This window comes from Elaeis guineensis, chromosome 14 (assembly GCF_000442705.2).
Source record: "Elaeis guineensis isolate ETL-2024a chromosome 14, EG11, whole genome shotgun sequence".
Taxonomy (NCBI): Eukaryota; Viridiplantae; Streptophyta; class Magnoliopsida; order Arecales; family Arecaceae; genus Elaeis; species Elaeis guineensis.
The window spans coordinates 25,613,957-25,625,985 of NC_026006.2; the positions used below are offsets into that span (position 1 = coordinate 25,613,957).

General features: G+C 39.3%; 1 protein-coding gene across 6 annotated transcripts in view; it reads left to right on the forward strand.

Moving 5' to 3' along the window:
* The window catches only part of LOC105033147 (uncharacterized), a 94,323-nt gene extending 82,639 nt beyond the window's left edge, over positions 1-11,684 (forward strand). For all 6 annotated transcript variants that reach the window (XM_073248432.1, XM_073248430.1, XM_019846545.2 and 3 more), the window contains 2 exons: positions 10,380-10,418; positions 11,360-11,684. In XM_073248432.1, the coding sequence (XP_073104533.1) occupies positions 10,380-10,418; positions 11,360-11,497 (177 nt within the window). In that variant the 3' untranslated portion in view covers positions 11,498-11,684. The remainder of the gene's footprint in view (positions 1-10,379; positions 10,419-11,359) is intronic.
* The last annotated feature ends 345 nt before the right edge of the window (positions 11,685-12,029 follow it).

Consider the following 12,029-nt stretch of genomic DNA (forward strand, 5'->3'; position numbering starts at 1 on the left):
AACATTTTCTCTTCATCCTCTGTACACATCTTGTACCTTTCAGAAGAATGGGAGATCCTATTATATTTACAAGGTAGAGGAGGTATACCATTTATTGGCTCAATGGATTCTACAAGTTCTATGACTTGTTCTTGCTCATTAGAGACTCTCTTCGAGCTCTATTTACCTCCCACTATTTTCATTATGGATAAACTATTTTTTCAAGAAGATAGTATGTCGGCTCACAATCACATTGTGATCTATTAGGAGATAATAGTATCCTAAAAATTTTTTTGGATACCTCATAAAACGAGCTCATAGGCCTAACCTCTAACTTGTCTGCCTGCTGTCACTTGACATGGGCTGAACATCCCCAAATCTTGAGATGATCAAGATTCGATTTCTTACCATATCATATCTCATATGGTGTGGTAAGAACAGATTTAGAGAGAATCTAATTTACTAAATAATTAGTAGTAAGCCAAGCATGTTCTCTAAAGAAATAATAAAAGATCAGTGATGCCCACCATGGATCGAACCATATCGAATGGGATCCGATTTCTCTATTTTGAAATTTCGTTGAGTTGAAGCATTCATGTGGAGTCTATTGTATTGTGAGACTATGTCGTTTTGCACGAGATAATCTAAAAATTTTCTACTTAGATATTCATCTTCGATCTGATCGAAATACCTTTAGGTTTTTTTTGATTTACGGCTCTACTTCATATTCGAATTTTTTGAACTTTTCAAAAGCTTCAGATTTGTATTTTTATACACATCTGTACTGTGATCGATAAAAGTAATAAAGTAAACATAATCTTCTTTGGCTAGCACATCAAATGGATCATACATATCAGTGTATATTAGTGCAAGTATCTTAGTGGTCCTATCCCCATGTCCTATAAAAGGTAGCTTGATCACTTTTTCTTGAAGACAAGATTCACAGATTGGATATGACTCAGTAGTCATTAAGCCCAAAGGCCCATCTTTCTCCAATTTGTTAATCCTTCTCCTATATGACCTAGCCTAAGGAGCCACATATATTTAGGATTAGTCTCATTCCTAGAGATCTCGGATCCTACGGCACTCACTATCTGCTCAGATAAATTTATAGATACATCAACATGTAATTGATAGAGATCGTAAATCATAAAGCCACGTCCAACTATTTTATTTCCCAAATAAATGGTACAATAGCCTTTATAATTAATCTGTATATGAAATATAAATCAAATTTCTATTAGCAGCAGGTTCATTATAACAGTCCCTTAGAACTAAATCCAGATGGTAATCACAAAGGATGGGTGATGATAGCCACAGCAACAACTCTTGCCCTATTGTCAATCCGAAAGGGTTATCTTATCTTCCCTAAGCCTTCTACTTCCTTCAAGATTCTGCATAGAAGTGCACAAGTGTGCACAAGAACTAGAGTCTATGACCCAACTAGGAGTAGAAACTGTAAGGTTAGATTTCATCACGAGCATATCTGATATACGTTCTAAAGCTGTGTCCTTTTTATTTTCTTTAGGTTATGTACGCAGGATAGTTCCTCTGCTCTTCAGCGAGAACCATGGCTCTTGAACTCTTCAAAGTCCCCTCTGTTGTCACCAACATGTCTAATAATTTGATCAGATTGCAATCTATCTTGTTCATATGGATTTTATTATAAACTACTCATACAAATCTATAAGGGATTGTTGGATCAAATCCGTTTGTAATTTCTTGTGCATGGTCATGCCGAGCTTTTTAAGCTCCTCCAAATCCTTGATTATTGTCAAACAATGATTGTGGACATACTGCCCTGATTCTTATCTTACTGCTAAAAAGCATGCTGATCGGCTCTCCTCATCATACAATCCTTGTGAGTCCACATAGCCCCAGTAGTCTACATGACCTCATGCTAGCATTACATTTGAAGCCAATTTATGGCACCTGACCTTATTATCATCTGTCCATTTATCCAATTCTTCCCATTGGTCAGTGGTTGGACGGTTTGGTAACACTGGAGTATCCTGATCCATAGCATAGCTAAGCTTCTCGGAATTTAAAACAACTTTCAAATTCTTGAGCCAGTCCTTATAATTAGGTCCGGTTAGTCGAATGGTTTCTAGAATAAGGAAATTTTCTAGCAGAGAGAAGAAGATTCTAGTTAGATTTTTGTAATTGATTTATTTAGTTTGTTTTAGGGGTTCTATTTTAAAAATAAATTACCTTCTACTTTTTTACGAATTCCTACACTCGAACGGGGAAACGAGAACCCCTTCACTAGTTAGAATTTTTAGCAGATACTGCGGTCTCACCGATTGGCACACCACCTCATCTGACAGATCTTGGTGATTGTGTCAATTAAAGAGTGGACAACTCTTGTCCAATACTTCTCAAGTAAATTGCATCGGATTTGATCTCTAAGTCCTAAGACCTCACCTGACATATCTTGGTATCATTCCTTGGTTAAGTCAGACCCACCATTGAGCACGAGTAAAGTTGTCATTGGATCCTCATCTAACAGATTTTGGGCCCAACCCATCTCCGCCCTGTAACATCTCATGCTAATAGAGTGGTTACTTTTCTCCTGATGCAACTGAACCATTGTGTCCAGCCGAGAATAGTCAACATCAGAGAGGGCACGGCATTCTACAACGGTGGAAGACCCTACAACTTAATATTAATGAGGAGATTTTTAATTTAGGTCTCTTTAATCCTAATTGTTAATTTACATTGTATGTAAATCAACAATTACATTGGATCTATTGGTGAGATCCTGGCTTGGTCTAATCAAGACTGGACTCATGGTACAATGCAAATGTAGTGGACTCAACCTTAAGCACCACAAAATTGAAATCAATCCCCAAAATGGCCAGGTAAGAGATGGGTGGGAGGCTCCCCGCTGTCGGTGGCAATGGTCCTAATTAAGTAACCACCATCTAAACACTTGTCTAAGACACCAAATTGGTCCACCAATTCGAGATTGGGTTCGCTTTGGTTTTTTATTGTGAATTACAATCACAACCATCAAATCGTGTAATCATGATACACCCTATACCAAGGGTTGTAGTGATTCATTGCGATGACCACATATATCCATGAAAACACCATGCGATTATCTTATAATCTTAAATAAAATCTTATTTTATTTTAGGGTTCATCCTTTTCTCAAAAGGTATTTTGGTTAGGGTTTCATCTTCAATCTCATCAAAGATTAACCCTAAACTCATCTAATTAGATCTTATGATTCAAAATTCTGTTTTTAATCTAAATTTTAGATCTTAATAAAGTTTAGATCTAATCTAAATTTAAAGATCTAATCAAATTACAGGTCTAATCTAAATTTGAAACAAAAATTCAGATCAAAGCAGAATTTTTAGATCTAATCTGAACATGAATCATATAAACAGATCTAATTAAATTACCGGATCTAATCTGATGTTCAAATTTGATTGAATCTTAGATCTAATCTAATATTTCAGATCTGATTTTGATCGTTAAAATCATGATTCCATAACTTAAAGGCTCTGATACCACTTGAAGGAAGTCTTCCACCGCGCGCGTCGGATCTCGATAAAAAATTATTGCAGCAGAAGGGATCCGATCCGACACGTGCATGTATGAGATCGTATCTCATACGTCCAGGTCGGGATCATAATTTTAAGATCAAAAAATAAAATATAAATATAGAAAATAATGTAATGATGAAGATCGCATCTTCACCTTTGCGCAGATAGATATCCATCGCGAATTTGATGATCGTGGTAAAGCTTCGAGGTCCATCGATCAACCGCACGTGTCCGGTCTCTACAGGTATCCATTCGGGATCGATCTGAGACTGTCCTTTTTGATTTGATCCTTCATCTCTATGATGGATCTGCATGCATTTTGATCAGCGATCAACTTTTGATCCTGGGTCATTGGATCAACACTTGATCCTAGATTTGATTTCTCTCTTCCCTTAAATTTGGATCTCCTCTTCTATGATGTAGATCTACATCAACATGTAGATCAACCCTCAAACCCTTGAGCATAGACGAGAGGATGCCCAACTCTTGGACATGAGAACCAGATACACCCAACTCTTGGGCGTGTAAGAGAAAAAGCGAGAGAGAGAGAGGGAAGGAACGTAAGAGAACTCTAGGAGTGAGAAAGGGGGTGCCAATCTTATTGGCGTGAGATATGTTTGAGAGGCGCAAGAAAAGTTGGCATGAAAACAATTTTTAGCCATCCCCTGGGAGCGTGAGAGCTGTTTGATTTTAAGAGATCTCATCTCTTAAACAAACAAAGAAGAGTCCTAGGGTTTTAGGCTTTTAATTGGTCAAAGACTTAAAGCAGGACTCTGCTTGAGGCGCCTCTCAATTTTCATGCCAAAATAAATTGGGGTGTGCACTCCAAATTATCACCTCAAGAAACCTTAGGCACTCCAACTCTTGGGGTGCCCCTCATCCATCCAAAACCCTAGCGACGCTAGGGCTTTATCCAGATAGGCGTGCGTCTTTGGATCTTATCCAGAAGGGGGTGCATACCTCCTCTCTCTCTTTTCACGATAAATAGGTGGGGCGTTAATATAGTTGGTGCCCCTCCTCTCCAAGAGTTCCGCGCCCAAGAAAGGTAGGATGAGGTGCCAACTCTTGATTTGCATCCTTATCCAATTGCATGCATTGACTTGGTCAAAATCCTTATCCAATAGGGAGTCCAAGTCCAAAGAGGAATTGGGTTTAATCATGTGCTAGCATGGTTTCTTAAATTCAATTGGATTTCATCAAATTCAAACCTAATTGAGACTTCACAGGTCCAATTGATCAATTTCAGATCAAATCCTTGTTTGTATGACCCTATAGGTTCAATTCTGTCTGGAGTGAGATATATTGTGATCTCTATCATCAATATCATTGAAATACTTTTCAATGGATTGGAACAATTTCAATTCAGCTAATTAAGAATTATTTGATCATCCAAATAATTTTTATTGATCTCACAATCCACCAGTGACATCTATCAGTATGTAGTGGCTATCCAGCAGAACTAAATAATGAATCTCTAGATGTAGTTATCGTGTGATTCGGTCCTTCTATCATGAGTTTCGACAAGACAGAGGTTATGGATAACTCGTCAAACCTCATTGCTTGTCATATATAATATTCAATAGACTTAAGTTCATATGTGAAATCTTATGAAAATTCTTTTCCATCATTCACATTATCATGGTCATGGATTTCTGAACTGTCTCATGAATAACATAAGACTACTCTTTCTATCAAGATCGATAGATTCCTTCTAGGTACACATCTTACTACAATAAACCTACTGTAGCCATCATACACCGCAAGATTTCGAATGGTTAGGTAACCAAGTATTTGTGCAGTCAAAATACAGCAACCCCATTGTGAATAGTCAAGGTACCGCAGGTCTAAGGACTACTCACAACACTGCAGCATCGAGTATGTCACTGACGAGTGGATAGACATCCATATGACTACTCGTGTTGGTCATGCTCGGTGTCATTGTTCTCTAACAATCACTTGTACTCATGCTTTAGTGTCTCCATATTGTAGACTCGAGACTCGTCTATTTAGAGAAAAACGATCCGTATACCTATCTTACTGGATCAATCATCATCTTCGTGATGATCCATCGATCGGAAGCATTTAGGAATTAATCATCAATGACGTCTCAAATTCTCAACTCTTGAGAATGTATCATCATCTTATTAATTCTTCAAATGATTTATGGACACATGACAACATGAATGAAAAAATTAATCCTATTTTATTTATTCAATTATAAAATTATATCTCTAGAAAGATTGCATGTGTCAGCCAACTTAGCTTCTAGGGCATGCATCTAACACTTTGTCATGGGGGTGTAGGATGAGGCGCTAGAGTTTGGTTAGCCTATCCCTCCTTTTCTCTTCTCACTTTTTTCTTGTAATGTAATAGTTTGGCCCGATCTTTTACCTATCATGTAATCGTATAGTATTAATGAAAGGAAGAAAACTCTTATGCATACATCTATTGTTTGGATGATTTGCTTGAGGCCGTCCTAAGGACACTGAGGCGGGCTAGACTAGGCTAGAAGTGTGAATCTCCAAGGTTGACCAAATAATGCCAGAGAGCTGAGATGGAGCCATAGTTAATAGAATTCAGATATCTGATATTATTTTAATAATTTATGATGAGGTCATAACATCATAATGCCCTTGGGGACTAGTTGAGAGAAATATATGACCAAGAGATCATGACAAGGTAAGACCATAGCAAAATGAGCTGAGCTGATGCAGAGGCTGATCGGGATAGTCATAAGTGCTTTAGAAACTATGCCTCTTAGAGTCAGGTTAATTCATGAGAAGAGCTCCATAGCAGCCATGGCACTAAAAATATGAGCCAGAATGTCCTTGGAGCTCATTGGATAATCAAACCAAAAGAACTGATCACCATCGATCCAAAGGTATGTTAGATTTTTTTCCTTTATCGAAATATAATGTAGTTTCTTATAGGCTTTTGGTTGGTGATTGGTTGGGTTCTTCTAGTCAATGATGCTCAAATGATTGAACCGAGCGCACTTCTATCTGAGTCTAGGTGGTACTAAGATTTCTGATTGGTTGGGTTCTTCTAGTTGGCGATTCTTGGGTAATTGATCCAAGCATGCTTCCTTCTATTTAAGCCTATTTAGTACTAGGACTAGGAGTACCTAGAGTTCAGTTCTTCTGGTTTAGCTCCCTAGCACGTGGGCTCACAAAATGGAGGTCCTAGTCAATCCTAGGATGTCTCCATGGGAGTATTTGGGGTTCGGCTTTTCGGGTTTAGCTCCCTGACCATGTAGGCTTACACGACGGATGTCCCAGTCAATCCTAAGGTGCCTTTGCAGGTTAGTCGTGTTGAGGTGAGACAGTGTATTGGGGAAGAGTTGAAACCCAATTTTATTAGCAGCAAAAGGTATAAAGCTAATCTACAAATCTTACTGTGCCAGCCCAAATGCATCAGAGCTCAGTTGTATGGTGCTCTCCTTGTCTAGTGGCCTTAGTTCGTTTGGGATCTGACCTTGCTACTTGGGTGTACGGTGCTCTCCTCATTTGGTGGCCTTGGTTCGTTTGGAATCCGACCTTGCTACTTGGGTCTCTAAGTCATGAGCTTTCCTCTATTGTGAACCCTCCATGGATTAGGGCGATCATCCCGATGAGTTGCATGTTTTCTTGTTCAATCGAGGACTACCCATCCCGCTTGGCATTTTCCCTCCAACTACCAACATAGCGCAAAGATTTCCTCATTGAATGAGGGCTTCAATCTTATCCCTTAATTGGACACATTCTTTGGTGTCATGCCTATGATCCTTATGGAACCAGTAGGACTTGTTTGGATCCCTTTTGCTAGTTGGGGTTTTCATCTTCTGGGGTTGGTCGAGATACCTCCGGCTTTGCATTTCCATCATGATTTGGGCCGTTGAAGCATTAAGAGGATCGTGCCTCTCGAACTTGCAAGGTGAGTCCCGAGGCCACACGGTGGTCCCTTTGTCTTGTTTATGCCTCCCATGCTTACCCCTCTTTTCATGGCTCGGGCATTTTTTTACTATTCCTTCTTGCTGCCTCTTTTTGAGCAGCTATGGCTTCCTCGAGTTGCATATATTTGTCCGCCTAGGAGAGGAGCTTAGCTAAATCTCTTAAAGGCCTCTTATCCAGTGAAAAGTCAAAGCATGGGGCAACCTGTTCACCATTGTGGCCATAGCGATGAAGGGATCTAACATGCACCTCTAGGGTTTCAGTGTTAGACTGGCTAAAGTAGCTTTGGAGGGACTCCTCCCTCTATTTAATAGTGAAGAGGTCAGTGAAGATCTTCCTTTGCCTCTTGATGTGAAGGAAATGGCTGACAAACGCATGGTTGAGCTGATTGAAAGGGTTATTTGATCCCCATCGAAGACTTGAGAACCAACACACAGCAGCTTTTCTAAGGCTGGTATGGAAAGCTCAACACATTATGGTGTTGTTAGCTTCTTATGATAGAGTGAGACCTTTGGATCTCCCTAGATGGTCTACAGATCAGTGGTACCGTCATAGTGCTCAAACTATGCCGTATTGAATTTTTTGGGGCACGGGCTCCTCTAGGATTTCCCTTGTAAAGGAAGGACCATCGATCTCCCTCAGATCATCCTCTATATCGACCATCTGCCCTTGCAGGGCTTTGATTTGGTGATGCATCTCAATCTCACAGTGGATGCCTTCCACTTGGGGATTTGTCTCGGTCGATACGGGGGAGAGTTATTGGAATTGGAACTTGCTTCCTGAAAACGACGATCATGCCATCAGCCTTGCTTGGGGCTTTAAGGGTGGTGATGGCTGCTACTCTATGCTGAGGCATCTTTGGTGGTTTGTTGGCTGGTAGGAGGGTTACCAACTTGTTGCTGCAGGTTCTACATCGCATATTGTAAGGGCTTGTACTTGCCAGGCATGCAAGCCAAATCATCCAGCATTGTAAACTCCTATGGTGGGTTGACATGATTGGGATCTCAAAGGGTTGTGTGGGAAGCCATCTAGAGGTTGGGTGGATGTTCGATTATTACTTCTAAGTTTTATTGCTTCTCTCCTCTCTTCCTTTGGATAAGGCCAATCTATTGCCACCAATTTCAGGACATTGATGCGGATTGCCTCCATGGACCTACGAGACAATGGACAATGGTGAGCACTAGCTGGATTGGTTTTGACCGGGCTCTTTAATGCTTTAGTTAGAGAGGGTTTCAAAGGGGAACAAAAAGAGGAAGAAAAAAATAGTAAATAGAGTCCCCCCTAGCTATTAGTGATCTTGCATTACCTTTCTAGTGGAGGGCCTTTGGATTTATTTATGGTTGGGATCTCGTATCTCCAGTGAATCATATCTTAATATACTCAGGGTCGTGCTATAACAAATTGTTGACATGGCATAATAACTTTGAGGGTGTGCTATAATAGGTGGGCATGTGATGGGATTGCTAAGGCCTCATGTAGACTTAGGTGGAGGGACCAAGCTACTTGCTTCATGGGAAGATCTTGCTCTGCTTGGATTGGTGGCCGAGCTGAGTTGAGAGATATTGGCCTGCTTGTCTCGATAGAGGAGGCCCAACCAGAATGTGTTGAAGAGTTTTAGGTTTGGGCAGCCGCATGAGTTGTGAGCTGGACGAATCTTGTTGTGCTGCATCACTTCCATTATTAAACGCCATAATAACGTGGTTCATAGCAAGGTTCACCATGTGACCCTTGACTACATGGTTCGGGATGTACCAAACCTTACCGAGGACGAACCGGAATAGTCCTGTCCTTTGGTTCGAAACTTGGGCATTATCTTTTTTGCCGATTTTGAATTGAAATCGTCAAAAAAAAAAAATTAGGGATCTCTATTTCGTACAAATAGAGGATTCCTTATTTTGGTGATGGATTTTGAGCCCTGTCTCTCTCTTGGCCTCTTTCCCCTCTCTCCCTTTCTCTCTCTCTTTTCCTATCTTTTCTTCCCCTCCCCCTCCCTCTCCCTCTCTGGATCTTCCTGTACTAGTATGTCTTGGAACCGTACAATACGGATCCATATTGTACCGAACCAATCACTGGCCAACACCCCCTTTGATACTATTTCAACAAACATTGGTTCATAGTGTTTCATAATAAAGAGGATCTTGCTAGATGGACATGGTTGGAATGAAAATATTTAGATGGATGCTTGAATCTCCAGATCAATGTCCTTGTTTTCCATAAATGGCAACATTGTGGTTTTAAGTGGATAGGATGTCATGGCTTTTCTCATGAACTGATGTCCATCTCTCTCCTTGAAATGACCAGACTCTTGTTATGATGTACATAGCCTTCCATATTGTACCGATTGCATCTGAGATAGCTTTTAGCCTTTAAACAAAACCTACTTCTGGTGATGATCTTGTAGGTCTTCATGTAGTCAGTGGAGGTCTCTATTTGGTCAAGTTCCTGATTTCTGGTTAAAGAATTTCTGTAGGCAGACAGGCAATATTATGTTGCAACTTGCTAAAACATGCAAGTGTAGGCACTTTCATTGTATTCTTTCTTATTGAACAATAGTAGTAGCTGAGATAATTGACACTTGTGATCCATCATCATCACTGGAACATGATGGTCATGATTGCATGCTTTTTTGTTGTCCTGATTCATTATTATTATATAAGATATAAAACACGTAACTTGGGCACTTTTTTGTTTTGTTTCTTATTGAGGAACAGTAGCTAAGGTAATTGGCACTTTTTTAAGTTTCCATCACCATCACTGGAATAAGATGGCCATGGCTGTATCTTTTATGCTACTATTTGGATAAATCCAGTATTTGTTGTTATTCTGAAGTCCACTATCTCAAATAACGTTCTGATACTGCTTGGTACTGTCCTTGCCTCTTTTCTATCTTTGCTCACTTTGTGTTCCGTACCCGCAGATGTTCAATGATTTGAGAGCTCAGATCTTGGTTTCACAGGTTAGTACCAACTTCCACCTATTTAATCATTAACACTGTCACATTTTTCTGTCATTGATTAGGGATCAGACCACCTGTTTGTAAATGTGAGCATATTTCGATATGATATCTTCAGCATCCAGTTAGGGCTTCGGTCAAGTGGCGAAGAACTAGGATTTTAGGACTTTGAATATTTTGTTTCTCAGGTTCTTTCATATATATATATATATATATATGGTAAAGTGAGATGCCTTTGGTATTTGAAAGATTTTGCTGGAAGATGTAGGCTGCTTTGCACGTTAAAATTCTTAAAATATTTTTATTGCCATTTTTTTTTTTGATAGAATATTTTTCATTTAGGTATGTTTAGTTGCAAGGAAATTCATGAAAAGGAAAAGTGATGCATTTTCATGGAAATGAAAAATTTTTCATAGATCTAGAAATAAGCTTTTGAAAGTGTCAATTTTCTGTTGAAAGTGTCAATTTTCTTTTGAAATTGTTGTTTTTGTGCTTTTGCATTCCTAAAAATAAGTGAAATACCACCTGGAGATTGATGGTTGAGGTAACATTTCCATGGAACTTCTGCCATTCCTTGCTCTTTTATTTTCAATTTTTTGAAGCAATAAATCTTTGCTGCCAAAATCTCTAAAGATTTTACAGAAATTTTGAAAAACAAAGAATGTCATCATACATGTTTGATCAATCAAGTTCAACTTTCTTCTTAGATTTTGTTAAAACAAAAACAGAAAACAAAAGCAATACCGAAATGCCCTAGATTGTCCTCAAATAGTTCTCCATGCTGTTCTCCTTGCAGCCAAGCAAACCCTTAATTGTCAATGCATACAATTCCAGGCAATCTTTTTTTTTCTTTTTCCCCTCTCTATGAATCAGGTCTAGGAATCTACGTGTGTTAAATTGCTCATTCCTGTGTTCTGACAAAGCTTTTGCTTGCTTATATGCAGCCATCGGATCAACAGCAACGACTCTCGCTATGTTTTGATAAGCTGATGGCTGATGTCACAAGAAGTTTGGATTCAAAGAACAGAGACAAATTTACCCAGAATCTCACTATATTTAGACATGAATTCCGCGTCAAGTAGTGCCTGCATCCTTGGCATGACGTGCATTTTCTGGAGAAACCTTTCCAGTTGTGACCTGTATATACCCAGCTTCATTCCATTATATGATCCTCGGATTAAGATATAATGCAGTCATGAGAGTAGAACACTGTTGTGCTTACAGTTTAAAAATACTTTTTTTTTAGGGCTGGTGGGGTCTTTTTTTTTTTGGGGGGGGGGGGGGGTGGTGTTGAGGGGGTGGGGGGGTGTTGTGGGGGATGAGAAGTGGGGAATGGAGGGATACATGTCTTACTGTTTTCTTGATAGTTGTATCCATTTAGATTTACACCAGTGGTTTGTTGTGGTCCTTTTTTTACGGGGAATGAAAAAATGTTGGGGGTTTTACAGGGTTATTCTGTACAGTTGAATTTTAAATTTACTGTAAATGGGATAATGGTTGTCATTAGGTTATCTGATACAAAAATCCATGTATGCAAGGTCCTCATTCTTTTCTTAGATAGGGTGAAAAGGATAAAAGATGTAAATGCTGCTGTCTCTGTTATTGTAACTTCTG